We start from the raw sequence: 16791 nt of genomic DNA, 5'->3' as shown, positions 1-16791 counted from the left end.
TTAAATAAAATCATATCATTTATTTTACAAATTTGCACAATTATGGAATATTGGTGAAGACTCATACAAGTAAACACAGCTAATGTGTGCAGCCTGACACACTTGTCTCAAACACACACATGCACACGCACCACATGTACGTGCACGCACGCGCGCACACACACACTCACACACACACACACACACAGCGTCATGTACAGCCCAGACACACAGGTACATACTTACAAAGCATTTCGCCTCCTTCCTTCAAGTGTAAATCAGATCCGATTTTGTCCGTCTTTCCCATTTCACACATTCACAACGCTTCAATGACTCAGTGTCTTTACTCTAGCAATTTAACAAAAAAAAGGTGAAGTGTGAAAAGTACACACAAAGGTGGGTGCTGTTCAGTTCTGTCTTCATCGCAGATGGACGTTTGTGTTTGCAGCTGAGGTGAAGTTTGTAGTTTTACAGTACATGAGCTCTGTTGTCGCTGAGAGACATGAGAGTGAGAGTGAGTTTTACAAACTGAGTTGCTCTCAAGCCCTGGATATGTCTTTAAAAGAGGGAAACACATGTTTTGTTTTTGTTTTTACAATGTCATGGCAGTGATTCATATCTAACCTTGGGGTTTGCAGTACTGATTTTGGTCTGGTGGTTTATATTATTTTGTTGGAACAATTGAACAAACTGTAAATTTTTCTCAACGCTAATGGTAATACCTTATAAGGCAAACCATGGGCTGCTAGGTAGTTCACTGTTTTCTTTTTTTTGCTAACAGTTTCTCAGCATTTGGTGTTTTAAGGAGAGGAAGTGATACAACTTTACAAACAACTCAACAGAAAAAAAAAAATTTGAAAAAAGCTTTGATTGTCTTCACGCAATTCTTTGTGTGGAGAGATCTCCATAAGTACAGTATGTTAACAAAAAACATTTTTTTAGTTTATTTTGTACCAATGAGGGTGGGGAAATTGAAAAGTTTTAGGGGGGACAGTAGTGGGAAGAGAAGGTGAGAGGTAGGATTGAGATTGGTGAGGAGAGAAGAAGGCAGACAACAATAAAGTGAAATCTAGTGAAAAACATTGAGGAATCTTTAAAGTCCTCCTTCTCCTCAGCAACACCCTAACTTCACTTTGACCTGAAATGCAGCTCCCATAGTGCATCCCTCCTCTGTTATTAGTCGTGACGTGAGTGACTGGCAGGAAGTCGGATCCTCTTTTTCACCCCTTCTGGTTGTAGTGTCGGTTGAAGTTTAGAAGAATACACAGAGTGGCACTCAATGCTTTTCCTAAAAAAAAAGCTGATTCTCTTTTTGTTTTGGCTTAAAATGTGCTCCATCAAAATGAATGAAACCAGACACAACAAGCAGAGGGATGTGAAAACCACAGAAATCCGTGGCACGGGTTGTTCTGTGGGTGGATTTCACACCTCCACCTGCCCCTGCGTCAGATAGGCTCTGAGCTGCTGGGCTGCACTGACGATCTTCCTCTGGTGCCCCAGCAGGTTCACCCCGAGATTCTGGACATCACTGAAGGAGAGAGCAGATGAACCGGGGAGTTTAGTTCAACATTTGAGCTTGTTGTTTGCCCTACCTGATACTGAAAAGGACAGTACTGGTGGGTTTACATGTGTTAGTCCATAAAAGCCTGTGGTAGCTCAGGTATTGTATTGACGCTTAAAATCATTTGTCTTAAAGCTTCTCTTTAATACTTTGGCTTCTCTTTATTTATTTATTTTTATTTATTTTATTGAAATCCAATTTATTTTCCTACTATTCGCCTTTTAAAAGGGACATACACATAGTTTCACCTACCTACTTATCAAAGTAATTTAAAGCTATAGTGTGTAGTTTCTGTCGCCCCCATGAGGAATTCTAAGTAATAACAACAATTCTGTCGCGCGTCCACATGATACAGCCTTCTGTGATGGCGCATCACCCCCACCCCTCCTCCACACAGTTGCTACGTAGCCAAGGAGGACACGGAGGATTAAATAAACATGATGAACTCTTCAGAAGAGGTAATTATCTTCACTCCGGACGACACCAATTTCTAAACACAGCCATGCTGAGAAATACAGAGAGAGTTGTGTGGCGCTGATAGTCAATGGCGCTTTGTATCAACTCATTTGGAAATGGCTTGAATGTAACGGACGTTCATTATTATAAAAAAGTTACGCACTAAAGCTTTATTAAGTAAAACTAAGACACAATTTATTAAAAATAATCCAAAGAAATGTCAAGGTGGCTATACATATCCAAAGCCAAAGATCTCTAAACAGAGACAGGGATTTCAATCTTCCCCCATATAATGATATGAACGATACATGAATGTGAACAAATGTCCGTACCTTGGTCACCTGACAACAACTAAACCATCTTCATGTTAACTGATCGATTCTTTCTGCTGTGGAAGGCCAAAATATTTGGCTGTAAGCTTCTGAAACAATAGGGTTGGGAACTGAAACCCGGTGCTAATACGACACTGGTGCCTAAACGACAAGCTTAGTGTCCTAAGCGCCTAAATCTACCGGACCAAATTGTAACACGGATTTCGGTGCCTCATTTCGGTGCCACTTAAGGCCCTGACACACCAACCTGATTATTCTCTGTCGGACTGTCTGGTGAGGTCAGTGACTCGAGTCTGTTCGGTGTGTTCTGTGCCGTCATCAGTCGGAGGAGCCGTTGGCCTTCATTTGGGCCGATTTGACATGTTGAATCGGAAGGCGGGCAGTCAGACTCAATGACCAATCTGATTGGTGGAGCGCTAACCCGGAAATGACGAGCGGGATGAGCCTGACGAACGCCTCTCAAAATCTGACGAAAATCTTTTAAACTGACCTTTGTCGATCTGAAATGAAGACAGATTCAGCAACTGCATGGCCTATTTCTCGCTTAAAATGTTTTCACAAACACGTTTCAGTGAACTATTTTCGTAAAATATGAGATTGTATTCCGATCCCAGACCCACATCATGCGTTTGTCCAATCAGCTACCGGTTTTAATTTTTTGAGTGACAGTAAAGATTAGTGCCGCCTGCTGTTATGGAGATGTATAACGTCTCGCGCACGCGCAGAACGTCCTCTCTAGTTGCTTCGGTGTGTTTCCGAGGCACTTTTTTGACCGACTCGGGGAGGCAGTCAGTCCGACTGCCTTTTCTGCCGAAGGTCGGTCGTTGGGTTGGTGTGTCAGAGCCTTTAAGGTGTAGACACATATAGCCGATGGCCAACCGTTGACAGAAAACCCCGTCGATATGATCAGTCGCGTCCCCGAGGTCCAAAAAACTGCCACAGAACAGACCAAAAAGACGAGAGGAGACGAGACGTAATACATCTCCATAACAGCAGGCAGCGCTAATCTGTAATGTTGCCCAAAGATGAAAGTCTTTCTTGGTTGTAGCTTCCAGGAAACACTGCCCAAAAGTGTTTCATTCACAAATTATGTAAATGGTTAAAACAAACCTTGATGAAAACAAAAGGCTGCCTAAAGGGTAGGACATCTGTCTTTAGATATGCTTTGGGAAATGGTGATCAGTAACATAAACTCTACATCATTTTCACTGAACATTACAGTAATAACCATCTATACTCACTCCATGTTGAGCATGCTGACTCTGTCTAATGTGTCCAGGTTTGCCTGATCAAACTCATCCTGATATCGCTCCATCCTCAGCGCCTTCAGCCAATCACTGACTGTTGCCACTGACGTTAAGTCTGTGGGCGTGGGGCTCAGCAGGGGTTGAGAGCAGCTTCTGCAAAGGGGGGGAAATGTCACAAATGAGATCATGTGGTGTGTAGCAGTGCAAATGTATTGCTTGTGTGCTTATGTGCTGAGGTGTTTTTTCCTGTTCCCACACTGTTCTTATCTTTATGAGGATAGTCTGAGAGCGGCTTTTTTTATTTCCCTCTCCTCTCCCAATGTCATGCTGTATCTGTTGCGAGAGTTAGGAGAGAGTTGAGATGGCGCCGCATATGGCGACTCGGTGTGTTTGTGCATGTTGCTTTAATGTCTTAATGTGATTTGCACTTACGATACCAAGACACATCCCTCGTGTGTAAACATACTTGGCAATAAAGCTTTTCTGATTCTGATTCTGATGAGGGTCCATAAATACAGCAGATTGTTTCATCACCCGCTGCCTCTGATATGTTTTGCCAGAAGCTGGTGTCTCACCGAGTTGGCTCCACCTTGAGGGAGGCAGGGTGCCTGATGAGCCGATCCAAGGAGGACAGGAGTGTGTCGAAGCCTGGCCGGTCCCCTCGATCAGCCTGCCAACACTGAAGCATCAGAGAGTGGAGGGCGGAGGGGCAGTTGTGGGGGGCAGGGAGACGATACTGGTCTGCGACTGCCTTCATCACCTGCAGAGACAGTGAGCAAGACATTAGACATGAGCAGATGGTGTGAGGAGTCTTGTGTAATTGCTTTACATAAAAGGTCACAGACCACTGAGGGCTTGTAAAGAGGGACTAAGAGAAAATTATGCAAATTCCAGCTGCTTGGCATTTTGTCACCACTTAAATGTATCTGTTAAATCAAGAGGAGGGGGATGGTGGTGAAGTACATTTAAGTAGCTGTCTACAACTTCTATGCACTGGTACTAGTAGTTCCATGTTTTAAGACATTACACTTTTATTCCACTAAAAAAGGAAAATATTATAGTTTACTTTGTTAATATAAGGGCTGTGGCTGCTCATAACACATACTTAACAACATAAAATAGCCAGTGGGACAGATAGGAATGTGTTGACCTCTTATTGTAAAATACATATTCTTTCTGTTTGTATATTTGTAATCTTACTTTGTATTTTTATTATTTAATCATTGCCTGATTGGGCTTTGAACACTATCCCCAACACATAAAAGCAGTAAATTGTACCACACAAGCTGCTATAATATAAAAATATTTAATATGAATAATGCAACAATAACTTTAATTTTAAATACTTCTTTACTTTTACCTCAGCTCAAGTGATATCGAATGCAGGACTTTTACTTTTTTTCAATATTTTTGGGGTATGTTAATGTCTTTTTTCAACAGCTGAAAGAAAATGAGGGGAGAGACGGATCGGGAACGACATGCAGCAGAGGTCTACGGCTGAAGGCAAACAGTGGACGTTGCGGCTCATGGTTGGTGCCACCAGGGTGCCCCAGGACTTCTAATGGCGTGTTATTACACTGTAGCAGTTAAACTCGCACTTAAGCAAAGGATTTGAGTGCATTTCCATCACTAATTGATTATGACTTCCTCTGCTCAGGCAACATTCTCCTAAATACTCACTTCTTGATTGCTCATGTCCCAATATGGACGCTCTCCATATGACATCACTTCCCACATAAGTATGCCGAAGCTCCAGGCGTCACTCGCTGAGCTGAACTTGCGATGCTGAAAGGCTTCTGGTGCCGTCCACCTCACAGGAATCTTACTGCCCTGATGGAGGATGAATTTGTGAATTATGTTACATTGGAACCACAAATCAGGACCATTAAAAACCACTCAATTTTCCAATTCGTACCAGTGAGGCAGTGTACGTAGGTATGTTGTGGTCCAGGCCCCTCATGAGCCGGGACAGGCCAAAGTCAGACACTTTACAGACCAGGTTGGAGTTGACCAACACGTTCCTAGCCGCCAGGTCCCGGTGGACAAAGTTTCTCTCGGAGAGGTAACGCATCCCTGCACCAACTCCTCTGAGCATCCCGATAAGCTGGAGGACACTGAACTGGCCCTCGTTCTCCTGAAAGAGTTAAGAGGGCAGGATGGAGGGAGGGCACAGAAGAATGGGAGAGGAAGAGAGTTTTTGCTTTATAGTCAAGTGAAACGTGTGCAGTACTAACAAAATGCCAAAGATGGAGACAGGGTGTTGTGGTCTCACCCGGAGGAAGGCGTCCAAGGGCCCGTTCTCCATGAACTCAGTGATGATCCTCTCTGGGGGGGTACAAGTGATCACACCCTCCAACTTCAGTACGTTGGGGTGGTCAAACTGTCCCATGACCCCTGCTTCACTGAGGAACATGCCCTTCTCTCTGTCAGACGCCCCCCAGCGTAGAGTCTTGACGGCTACCAGCACCTCCCTTCGACCCAGCGGACGGTAGCGGCCCCGAGAAACCTCCCCAAACTGGGCTGGAGAAGAGAGGAGGTGGAACAGATTACACTGTGTTGATACTTATCACATAGTCTCATATTGCCAGACCTTCCTCCACTGCGCTGCAGAGGAGAAAAGAGAGAAACAGGCCTACCTGCACCAATCACCTCCTCAATCTTAAGATGAGTGGGATCTATCTCACGGGCAAACTCTTTGACAGCCTCACTGGGGTCCTCATATGTGGATGGGTCCACATAATACTTAACTCCACCTGGAATATAAAGGCATGATTTTAGACCTAACTGACTTTTTATCCCATTACTTTCCACATTTAGATGTATTGTCCTGATACTAGAAATGATCTGTGAGACTACACTACACTATAAAAGATACACAGACGTAGTGAATTATTTTACATCTATAAAACTAATATTTGTTAAACAAACAAAAAAGAAACAAACCAAATAAAAACCCAAACTTTGTTAGTAACAGAGCTTAATTATGCACTATGCCTCCAAATCATAAACAATTTTGTTATAATAGGTGGCCTTTTGCACTGAGAAAATATCTTGCTTTAAAAGAAATAATGAATTTAAACTAAATTACATTAAGTCAAATATGCTAATGCTCACCTCGGTTACTGATGTACCTCTGTAGTCTGTCGCTGTACGGACTCTCCCTCCTCTTACTGCCATGAAAAAGCAAAGAAAATACAAGAATGTGCTCGTGATAAAAAAAAAAAATCTGATCATATGTCTGATCATGTGAATGGATCGAAAACCTACCTGCGAAATACCACCACGACCACAATCGCTGCCACCACCAGGAGAAATGCTGCACCGCCCATCACTGACCCAACCAGCAGAGGAAGTCGATTCTGGATCTGCTGTGAATGTTCCTCTGTGGGAGAGAACGTGAGAAAACCATGAGCTGTTGATGTGTCATTGAGACAGTGATTTTGTCTTTTACGGTTTCGAGAGCTGGAAAATTACAAACACTGTTGTTACTGTAACTCAGTATATTTTTTTATGTGTTTGTTCTTTAATGAGTACACTTTAAAACCAGCCATTTTATTTTCACTTCACACTTAGAATCTGGATTGAATATCACACTCAATTACAGACTAGCCCACCGTTTTTAATTTGACTTGTAAAGTAATCTCTGAGGATTTCCTATAAAGATTATCCCTGGTGAATTAAAGTAGAGTCAATTGAACTCAGGAAGCTTTCTAATAAAAGAAGATGGTCAAACCACTTTAGAGAACATCGTTTGAAAGAGTTAGTTGCCGTGTTCATACCAAGGTGGTCAACATCACTTCTTCAGTAGTAAACTGTCTATTACTACTCTTCCTTGCTGTATCTCTCAATAACTAGTAGATTACACTGTTCTAATAATATTCATTAGTAGTAATAGTAATAGTCATTTTACACTCATAAATGATCCTTTTTTGTACATTATTAAGGCCTGCTACCAGTGTTCCTGGTATTACAGTATTACAGTATATGAGTGTTGTACCCAGAGGCAGCGTGGTGAAGTAGATGGTGTTGCTGTAGGGGCCGTAGCCCCGTTCATTCCGAGCTCTGATCTGGAAGGCGTAGATGGAGCCGGGGATCAGAGAGTTGACGGTCACCGTGTTGGTCTCACTGTACACACTCGCTGCACTGTCCACATCTGAACCCTGAGGGACACAGAAGGAGGACATTTTGTGGTGACTCTTATGTGCCAGTTTGGGCGGTTGTGCCACATGTTTGCATGTATGTGTGCGACTATTCACTGAGTGTACCTTGTCATAGTATCTAAGCTGGTACTCCAGGATGTCTCCATTGGGCCTGTCGGGCTGAGGCCACGAGAGAGTGATGGAGTCTGGGGCTCTACTCAGCTGGTGCATCATAGGAACTGTGCTGGGAACTGTGGCAGAGAACAGGTTACTGATGTATGAGCTGGAATAAAGTTCCACTAAGGTCGGCTACACACTGGATGCGTGGCGTGAGCGTGTCAGCTGCATGGCGTGTCCGTTTTTATTTCGGCTCCAATGTTAACAGGTTAGAGCTTGCACACTGCCTGCGTGACATGCGTGAAAACTTGTGCATGCTAGAAATAGAACTGACACCTATTTTTCACGTGACACGCAAGCGTATTGGAAGCATTTTCATTCAAAATAGGAAAAGATAGAAATATACAAATACAAATACATTCAATAAATGACATTTTGATGTTTGAAAGTCTCTAGGTTTTTGGTTTTTGTCATAAATGCAGATTTAAATAATTATCCATTTTCAAATATTGCACCTGTCAAGACAGAACGAAATATTCTGTAGCCTATTTTGCCGTCAATACTGCCGTTGTTGTCTTTGCTGTAATCAAATCAGTAGAAGTATACTACTGCTTGAGTGCAGTTTATCAATGGGAAACATACATGTGTCCACTGAGGTATATGGCCATCTTATTGTATCTGCATATTCTATATGATTTGTATTTAAGCTTTAGGTAACAAAGAAACCCAGATGAACTTTAGCCTAGTTTCAGAAGACACATCTGGAAAAAGCATTATCAATGGACTCTTAGACAGAGCCAGTTGGCATGAAGCCATTGGTTAGTTATCGATCCCACCCCAATTCATGGAATATACACATGTGGCACACACACAAAGAACTTTAGAGTGACTTTTGAGAATCTGGGTAGCTGTCGCTCTCCAAGCTCTGCAGGGCTTGTACATGATGCTGATTTCTTTGATGTAAATAAACCTTTATAATCAAGAAACAGTGTCAGCAGATTCCTCTCTACACAGCAACGCATCATCGATACGAATTAAACAACACCACACAAGGCTAGCAGCAGCAGCGCCGCGTCAGACACATTTCTGGTGTGCAAAGACATAGAAAACGCCACGCAGCCGCCACGCAGCCAGTGTGAAGCCGGCATGAGAGTTATGAATGTTAACCTCATCATCTCACAACAATGAAACAGTAGAGTTGTGTTGAAGTGATGGTGACCAGAAGGGGGCAGTGTTACAGAACTTGTAGAGGATATTTAGAGCATGAAAGTGGAGTTTTTATGGAGCACCAAGCAGGATCTAGTTGCAGTCACTATGCTGGCTGGCCAGACCACTTAAAGGGACATTTCTGGCATTCCTTTCATTTAATCAATAAACTCTGAGAGCAGATAAAATAAGGTATTAGATAATTTAGGTTCATGGAGACTTTTAATCAATCTTGATCAGTTTCTTGGAAAATCTCATCATAGTGTACTTTGTCTGAACAATGCCCCATTCTCCTGTCTTATTCCCACTCATCTACTTTCATCTTTTTTTTCTGTCTGTCTTTTTGTCTTCCCATCTCTCAGTTCTCCCTTTCTTCCTCCACAGTGACTATAATGCGATCTGACAGGATATTGTAACCTCGAGCAACCTCCTGTCCAGAGAGCAGGAGCAAGAAAGATGGAATAGAGAGAGAGAGACAGACAGAGTGAGAGAGAGAGAGAGAGAGAGAGAGAGAGAGAGAGACTGAGAGAGAGACTTACAGACATACACATACAGTATCTACACAAACATCATCATCAGACCATCTCTTCTCTTTCATCTCATCTTTTTCATCCTCTCTTTGTTATGTGCTCACCTGACTGGCTCGTAGTGAAATTGATGCTTGTGTATCGAGCTGGAAAAGGACTCAAAGCTGACACCTCATTCATGGCTTGCACCTGTCAATAAGAAGAACACACAGACATGACATACAAAGCTTTTTTCTATTTACTTTTATGACATGCTTCCGTGTTTGAGAAACAAAGCCTGACACATGCAGCTGCTGGCCAGTCAACAAACACCAGTAAATGGGAAATATCTGCACATTATGAATAAGAAATAAGCTATGATTTAGTTGAGTTTCCCCAAGCTAAATAATAAATGTGACAGTGTATTTGCTGATGTGGAGCTTATGGAATATTACAGCAGAGGACCTGCCTCATCTGTGGCTCCAGGAAATGCTTCAGCAATCAGTGTGTAAAACACTTTTTGTCCATGTGCTGAGCCCAATAAATAGACACTTATTTCATAAGGACTTCTAAAGGGAGCATTCTACAGTGTTGCGCATCTTTGAAATGTTTCACCATTCACAGACAAGTTCTTAAAAACAGCTTCCAACTGTCCCCACTGATTCACCATTAACTCAGAACAGTGCAAAAAAACACTTTTACTGTAAAACCAACTCTCATAGACAGTTTTCGACTATTTACAAGGTGAAAACCGAAGAGTGTTTTGTGCCTTTAACAGACAGTTGTCCACAGTACCTGTATGAGATAAGTGACTCTGGTCAGCAGGTTGTTGAGGGTGACCTTGGTTTGTTTCAGGTTTGTCTGGGCAGGGCTGAAGGTGACGCCCTCTCCACACCAGGAGCACGCCGCCGGGTTGGTAAAGGTGGCTGAGGGGCAGATGCGACACACCACCCCATACCACACTTCGCTGCGGCCTCCCATTTCCACTGGAGGGCGCCACCTTATGGACACCCCGCCATCGCCGCTCTCATACTCCCAGGACGGAGAGACCGGAGCAGATGGAGGAGCTGTGGAGAAGATAGAGAGAATGGGAGGGGTTTGACATACATAATGTAAGCGGCGGACACTTAGATGGAAGCATCTGCTGAAAAGTTTAAGATATGAAAGAAGCTGCTTGCTGGCAAAGACATTTAACCAAGTTGAGTAGTGGAAAGAATGTTATAAAACAAAAGTTTGGCCATGACACATTTTAAGCTAAGTGAGCAGGGAAACTAAATACTTAACAGTTTTTTTCTGCTGGTGGAATTCAATTTCCATTAAATTGTGACATAAAAAGATTAAGGTCACTGAATGTGCATCTCAGTTCTCACAGTCTGAGTAGATGACAAATGACCAGTGAGACACTTCCCAGAGAGCATAAACAAACAAACCAACAAAGCTCACTTGTGCATGCAGAAGAGTTGGCATCATTGGCTGCCCGGTAAAATCCGCTGCGACATTCACACACACTCGATCCCTCCTGGCTGGTTCTGCTGTTGGAGGGACACACCGAGCAGGGAATGGAGCCCGCAACGGACTTGAAGTAGCCCACCGGACAAGCTGCAGAGAGACACAAAGAGACACAACGAGGGATGAACTTCATTCTCAGTTTACAATCAAATGAATAAAGTGTTCACTCTAAGTGGGCCTGGAGATAAGATAGTTTTGTCAGATTCATTGATAAGGAGATGTGTACATACATGGTGTGTAAATAAGAAAACATATAGTATAAATGAGGAAGAAATACTTTAAGGATATCAATAAAACAAAAGCGTAGTAGTTAAATAAAAATATTTGATTACTTGATTTAATTTAAAGGACCATCTATGAACTTCTATTAACTTCTCTTGCATGGAGAGACAGTCATTATGACCTCGGCTCAGAAGTCACCAATATCAAAGAGAAACATAAATAATATACAGCATTTTGTGAAATTCACAGTTTGGGTGTTTTATTGTTTTGGTCCCAAAGTCCAATACCACACAAGCTATGTTTGGGTAAAGCATCAATTTAATCTTGTCTTGTGGTTCCCTTTCATTTAAAACACAGCAGCCTGTTGTTTGTTGTTGGCTTTGTCCAGCACAGTCATTTACTTGTGTTTACAGAGGAAGTGGCTTGCGTTAGCAGGCAGCAGCAAAACCACCAGCCAACACACACAAGTTCAAAATGGCCACACTGACCCTCTATCACCGTTTCAAAGGAATAGTTTGACATTTTGGGAAATAGATTTATTTGCTTTCTCGTAGAATTAGATGAGAAGATCCATGTAACTCGTGTTTGTACAGTAAATATGAAGCTAGCCGCTGATTAGCTTAGCTTAGCATAGAAACTGGAAACAGTGGGAACAGCCACTATGTTTAATTTTTACACTTTGTTTTTTGTATGAATTAAACAAATGAGTTACATGTTGATTAGTTTTAGAGCTCAAAGGTGCTGGTAGGCAGACTAAAGTGAGCTTTGGGACAGAGTCAGACTAATTGTTTTTCCCTGTTTGTGCTAAACTAAGCTAATCAGCTGTAAGATGTGGGAATAATTTCTTTGAATTTAAACTTTATTGAAATTAAATAAAAAAAAATTGTTTTCACCAAAACCCATTATAGTCCCTGTGAAATATGTGTAATTACTTCCTAATAAAACAGGAAATGGAGCAGAACGTCAGTAGGGATCCTATTATTAACACATTAATAATACATTGTATGATTAGCCTCAAATCAAGCGATGCAAACCATTAAAAATCTAAAATCAAAGCATGCATAGGTTTCCTTCTCTAGCATGAGCAACACACACACACACACACACACACACACACACACACACACACACACACACACACACACACACACACACACAGAGAAAATACCATTTAAACCTGCAGGTCATTTTCCTGAACTGATGTGTTTTACGGTGGAAAAATCTGTGAAATGTGCCAATTGTTAATGTCAACAGCAGGACAGCTGAGCGATAAGGTCAAGGTAGCACACATTTCATGCTGCTGCCTGCCAGAGCCCTGAGTAGAGACCTGAGCAAGTCTCTGAGAACATTATGAGTACTGCCTCAGGGTTGGTCTGCTGCCATTTTCACACTGTGTGTGTGTGTGTGTGTGTGTGTGTGTGTGTGTGTGTGTGTGTGTGTGTGTGTGTGTGAGTGTGTGTGTGTGTGTGTGAACGCCTAAAGCAGTGTCAACTAAAGGTTGCATCGTTCAAAAAGAGTTCCCTTTGTCTGTGAGCTAAATGTAGAGTGTGTGTATTCTCATACAGTGAGCCTTACTTGTATCTTTGAGTGTGTGAATGGCACACCTGATAACACCTGCCTCAGCAGCTTTAGAGAAGGATCCTTTCATGTGTTTTTAAACAGGGATGGATGAGAGAGGATGTGTGTGTGTGTGTGTGTGTGTGTGTGTGTTCTTTATGGCCAATGGGAGTGAACCCCTCACCTTGTTTATATAACCTTGTCAAGAACATTTATTAAATTTGACTCGCTGTATGTGTGTGTGGATGCATGTGTGTATACTAGATGGTGTCGGGGAGTAGAAGATAAGAAGGTAAGATGTGAAAGAGGGGAAAGAATAAACAGATAAAAGGCTTTCTGTGTTCTCACTTGTCTTAGAGAGCTGACTTTGCTTTCAAACAGGTGTGAAGAGGGAAAAAAAAGGGAGACGGAGAGAAGTAAAAGGATGTTAAGAGATCAGAGGGAGAATATAATAGAAAAGCAGAAGAGGTGAACATGGAAATGGATGGCCCAAAACGGTTGTAGGATGAACAGTAGAATAGGTATATGAGCACCAGATGATAGGTGAAAAACAAGGAAACAGAGAGTGAAAGAGGACAGTGAAATATCCTCCTTCCTCCATCTTTTATGTCCCGGCTGCACATTACCTGATGTGTTCTCTTACAGCTCTGACACAAAACATGACTTTGCTACAGAGACTCTCATCGCCGTTACGAGCTCCGGCAACAACTCAACCCCCTCCTCCTCACATCCTCATCCACACAATTACTGCAGCCAATGAGAGTAAGTCCTCTGCCCTCTTGCTTGATCTGCAAAACCCCATCCCCCCAGCCGGCTACATCTATCCATCTCCCAGCAATAAAGTACACAGACAGTAGACAATTCATGGCCATTATGAGCACAGACACAGATGCCTTTACATCATACATCTGAACAAGTAAGAGAGGAAGGAGGAGAAGTGGAAAACCGAGGAGTTACAGTGAGGATTGGTGATAAAAAAAATCACTAAAAACAGTTAGGATATTGTAGTGTATTACAGTAACAGTGACATATATAAGCAATACATGTTTACTAAACCAACTCACAAATAAGAGCTGAACTTACTTAATTGATTATTCCATCGTCACAAAAATGAATCTACAACAACACGTACTTAACTGTCATTTTTCAAGTAAAATCCCCCCAAAAAATATCTTTGCCACTTTTCTCTGTTTTGAATAATCATGAACTAAATATCTTTGGGTTTGAGACTGTTGGTCTGACAGTCAGAAACAAGCACTTTGTAAATGTCATGCTGAGCTCTGGGAAATTGAGATCAGCATGTTTCACTTTTTATGGAAATGTTATAGGCTAAATGATACATTGGTAAACTGAGCAAATAATCTGAAAATAATTATATGAAAAGAAATATCATAAATTGCAGCTCTACTTACACATTGAGAGCTACTGAGAATCTGACTCACATTACTTGCAAGTGCCAAAATACTTTGTCAAGAAACCTGATTTTGAACAAAACATTAATAGTTATTTCAAGATTTAGTTTATTGTCATTTTCTTGTGTGCTTGCATACATGAACAAAAATGTTATTATTTCAGTCATAACCTGGCAATTAAAGAACAAGGAAATGAAGAAGAAAAAAAATAGACAATAACACAAAAAAGAAAAAAGATAAATAAATGAAATATAGAGGATGACATGGGGAAAAGGATTGGCTTAGCAAAGGCTACACACAAATAAAATTAAATCCTGTTAAGAGAAAAAAAATACGGAAATTAATATCTACAGAGATAGACTGTAGAATTTGACGTTAACATAATACTTTGGTTTGTAGATCACTGACCCAATTTCTCTTTCCCCTTTTTCTTTCCCTCCCTCCCTGTTTCATGCGCTCATTCCCTCTTTGCATAATCTCTCTCTCTCTCTCTCTCTCTCTCTCTCTCTCTCTCTCTTTCTCTCTCTCTCTCTCTCTCTCTCTCTCTCACGGACACACAAACACACATAAGCTCGGTCACAGATGCGACCAAACAACAGGAGAGATGAGTATACATGATTCCAACTGTAAATGCCTTCCTCTGTATCTCTCCATCCATCATTTTCTCTACATTCTGTCATTCAGTGCAGACAGAAACAAGAGACAGACACTGAATCATATGTGCTTTAATATCGTCTATTCTCATTTAAGCTCCAGCAGCACACACCTGTCTTGAATGTTATCGCTCGATTAAATGGGTGTTATCACTGGTGATCAGCTTCATGGGTTAGAAGGAGCCTGCTACACCTTCTAGTAGGTTCAGAAGGCCATTATCATCTATTCACACACACGGCCATATGTGAAAGCAAGCAATCCTTTGATTCTTTTTCATATGAATAAGCAGCTTTTCACAGCCCATGAACTATACTGCAGCTAAAACAGGGGATTTATTCAAAATGAAAATAGCTCTCCTGAACATATTTTGAAAAATGAGTAGGCCTACACAATATAATATATCATCATCACAATACTTATGTCACAATGCGATATTATAGCAATTTTAAACATATTGCAATATTCTGCAATATATTGCAATTTATTACCTTTTATTCCAGCTTAAAATTTTTCCCAAATTCAAATTATGTCCCCAAAAGGAAACTTTGTCAACATATGTTTTTATCTAAAAAGATACATTTCTGTTTGTTTATCACACTTCAATGTTATTGCTGCAAAATGTCAAACAGCCAAACTGACCAACAAATACAATAATCAATACTGGGCATCATTGTGTATCAATACAGTATTGCCACGGAAAATATCGCTATATCGCTGTATCGATTTCTTCCCCCACCCCTAGTGTACAGTGGGTTTTTAAAGATTTTTTGATGAAAACGGCTGCCAGCTGCAGCTGGAAGCTATGAGAGCGGTGAGAGTGAATCAGTTGCCGCACAGCTAAACAATGAGCTGAAATTCACTATAAAGCTGCATATGCCGAGAACAATGGCAGAGTCGGGTGATAATTCTCTGTAGGTTCATCACATTGTCATTTGATACTTCGTTATTATAATAATATTGATTATAGATGTTAAAAGACCATAATTATGTTCCTGGCATGGTAGAGCATTCTTTGAAAGAGAATTTAGACCATGACATAGGGAAATAACATTTACATAACATGTTAAATATAATGTGAATATATGGAAATTGAGTGTAAATGTTTGTTGCCTAGTCAAGCCCAATAAAGCTAAATAAATTCCTTATGTGATGTAGTTTGCTTGTGATCAGGTTAATTTGTAATCATCGCTTGGATACTACCCCACAGCGAGGTCCTGCCAACAGTCAATAGTGGATCTCATTGATCATTTCACTTTGATGGACTGTTTGATGGACAGGAAAAGCAACTGTATGTAAACATTGCTAATTAGTGTCCACTTGACATATCGTGGCGGGTAACAATTAAGAAGAAAAACTGGAATTGTTTAATCTGAAAGGAAAAAATGAAACAAATCCTGTCCTACTGCCTGCTTTGAGGAAAATATCCATGCCGTTTGGTGAAAAGCGTTGTTTGGGACTAGCGTATAGAGTCACCCATCACACTCAAAATAACATCACACTTGAACTTTTTCTTTCTCCGGTGGCCAAATATGCTTGTTTCCCACCGCGCCTCAGGGTAGTTAGTGGATGTGTTTGTGCTACGAGTGAGCGTTCTGGGTGACAAGTCAGGACAATCTGACATGTTGAATATTTCACTGTCAGTTGCACGCTACAGAAAATACCAACACGGGTCCAAATTTACTCAGAGCCCATTTGAGCATTCGGCACTAATCCTTGTCCCAAATCCTCGACAGCGGCTTAATGTACGAGAGGAATCAAACAGAGGGAAGGGGCTTGTCTGGGGATGATGTACTTTCAGCACGGACCAGCTCGGGGAGCCCAAAACTAAAGGACTGTTTCATGTTTGGCTGAACAGGTGTAATTGTGTCTCATGCTCGGTCGTGTTTCCGCTTGT

At 41.5% G+C, this 16791-nt stretch overlaps 1 protein-coding gene across 1 annotated transcript in view; it reads right to left on the bottom strand.

The window, feature by feature from the left end:
- ephb6 (eph receptor B6) overlaps positions 1–16791 on the bottom strand; it is a 43929-nt gene continuing 27138 nt past the window's right edge. The window contains exons 6-19 of the mRNA XM_039805777.1: positions 10987–11142; positions 10339–10610; positions 9672–9753; positions 7841–7965; positions 7573–7735; positions 6843–6957; positions 6690–6745; positions 6212–6328; positions 5848–6095; positions 5491–5709; positions 5256–5405; positions 4151–4335; positions 3570–3728; positions 1–1507 (exon numbers count right to left, since the gene is read on the bottom strand). Of these exons, the coding sequence (XP_039661711.1) occupies positions 1402–1507; positions 3570–3728; positions 4151–4335; positions 5256–5405; positions 5491–5709; positions 5848–6095; positions 6212–6328; positions 6690–6745; positions 6843–6957; positions 7573–7735; positions 7841–7965; positions 9672–9753; positions 10339–10610; positions 10987–11142 (2153 nt within the window). The 3' untranslated portion in view covers positions 1–1401. The remainder of the gene's footprint in view (positions 1508–3569; positions 3729–4150; positions 4336–5255; positions 5406–5490; positions 5710–5847; positions 6096–6211; positions 6329–6689; positions 6746–6842; positions 6958–7572; positions 7736–7840; positions 7966–9671; positions 9754–10338; positions 10611–10986; positions 11143–16791) is intronic.

This window comes from Perca fluviatilis, chromosome 7, assembly GCF_010015445.1.
Source record: "Perca fluviatilis chromosome 7, GENO_Pfluv_1.0, whole genome shotgun sequence".
Classification (NCBI taxonomy): Eukaryota; Metazoa; Chordata; class Actinopteri; order Perciformes; family Percidae; genus Perca; species Perca fluviatilis.
This window is presented reverse-complemented; position numbering and strand designations above follow the sequence as displayed.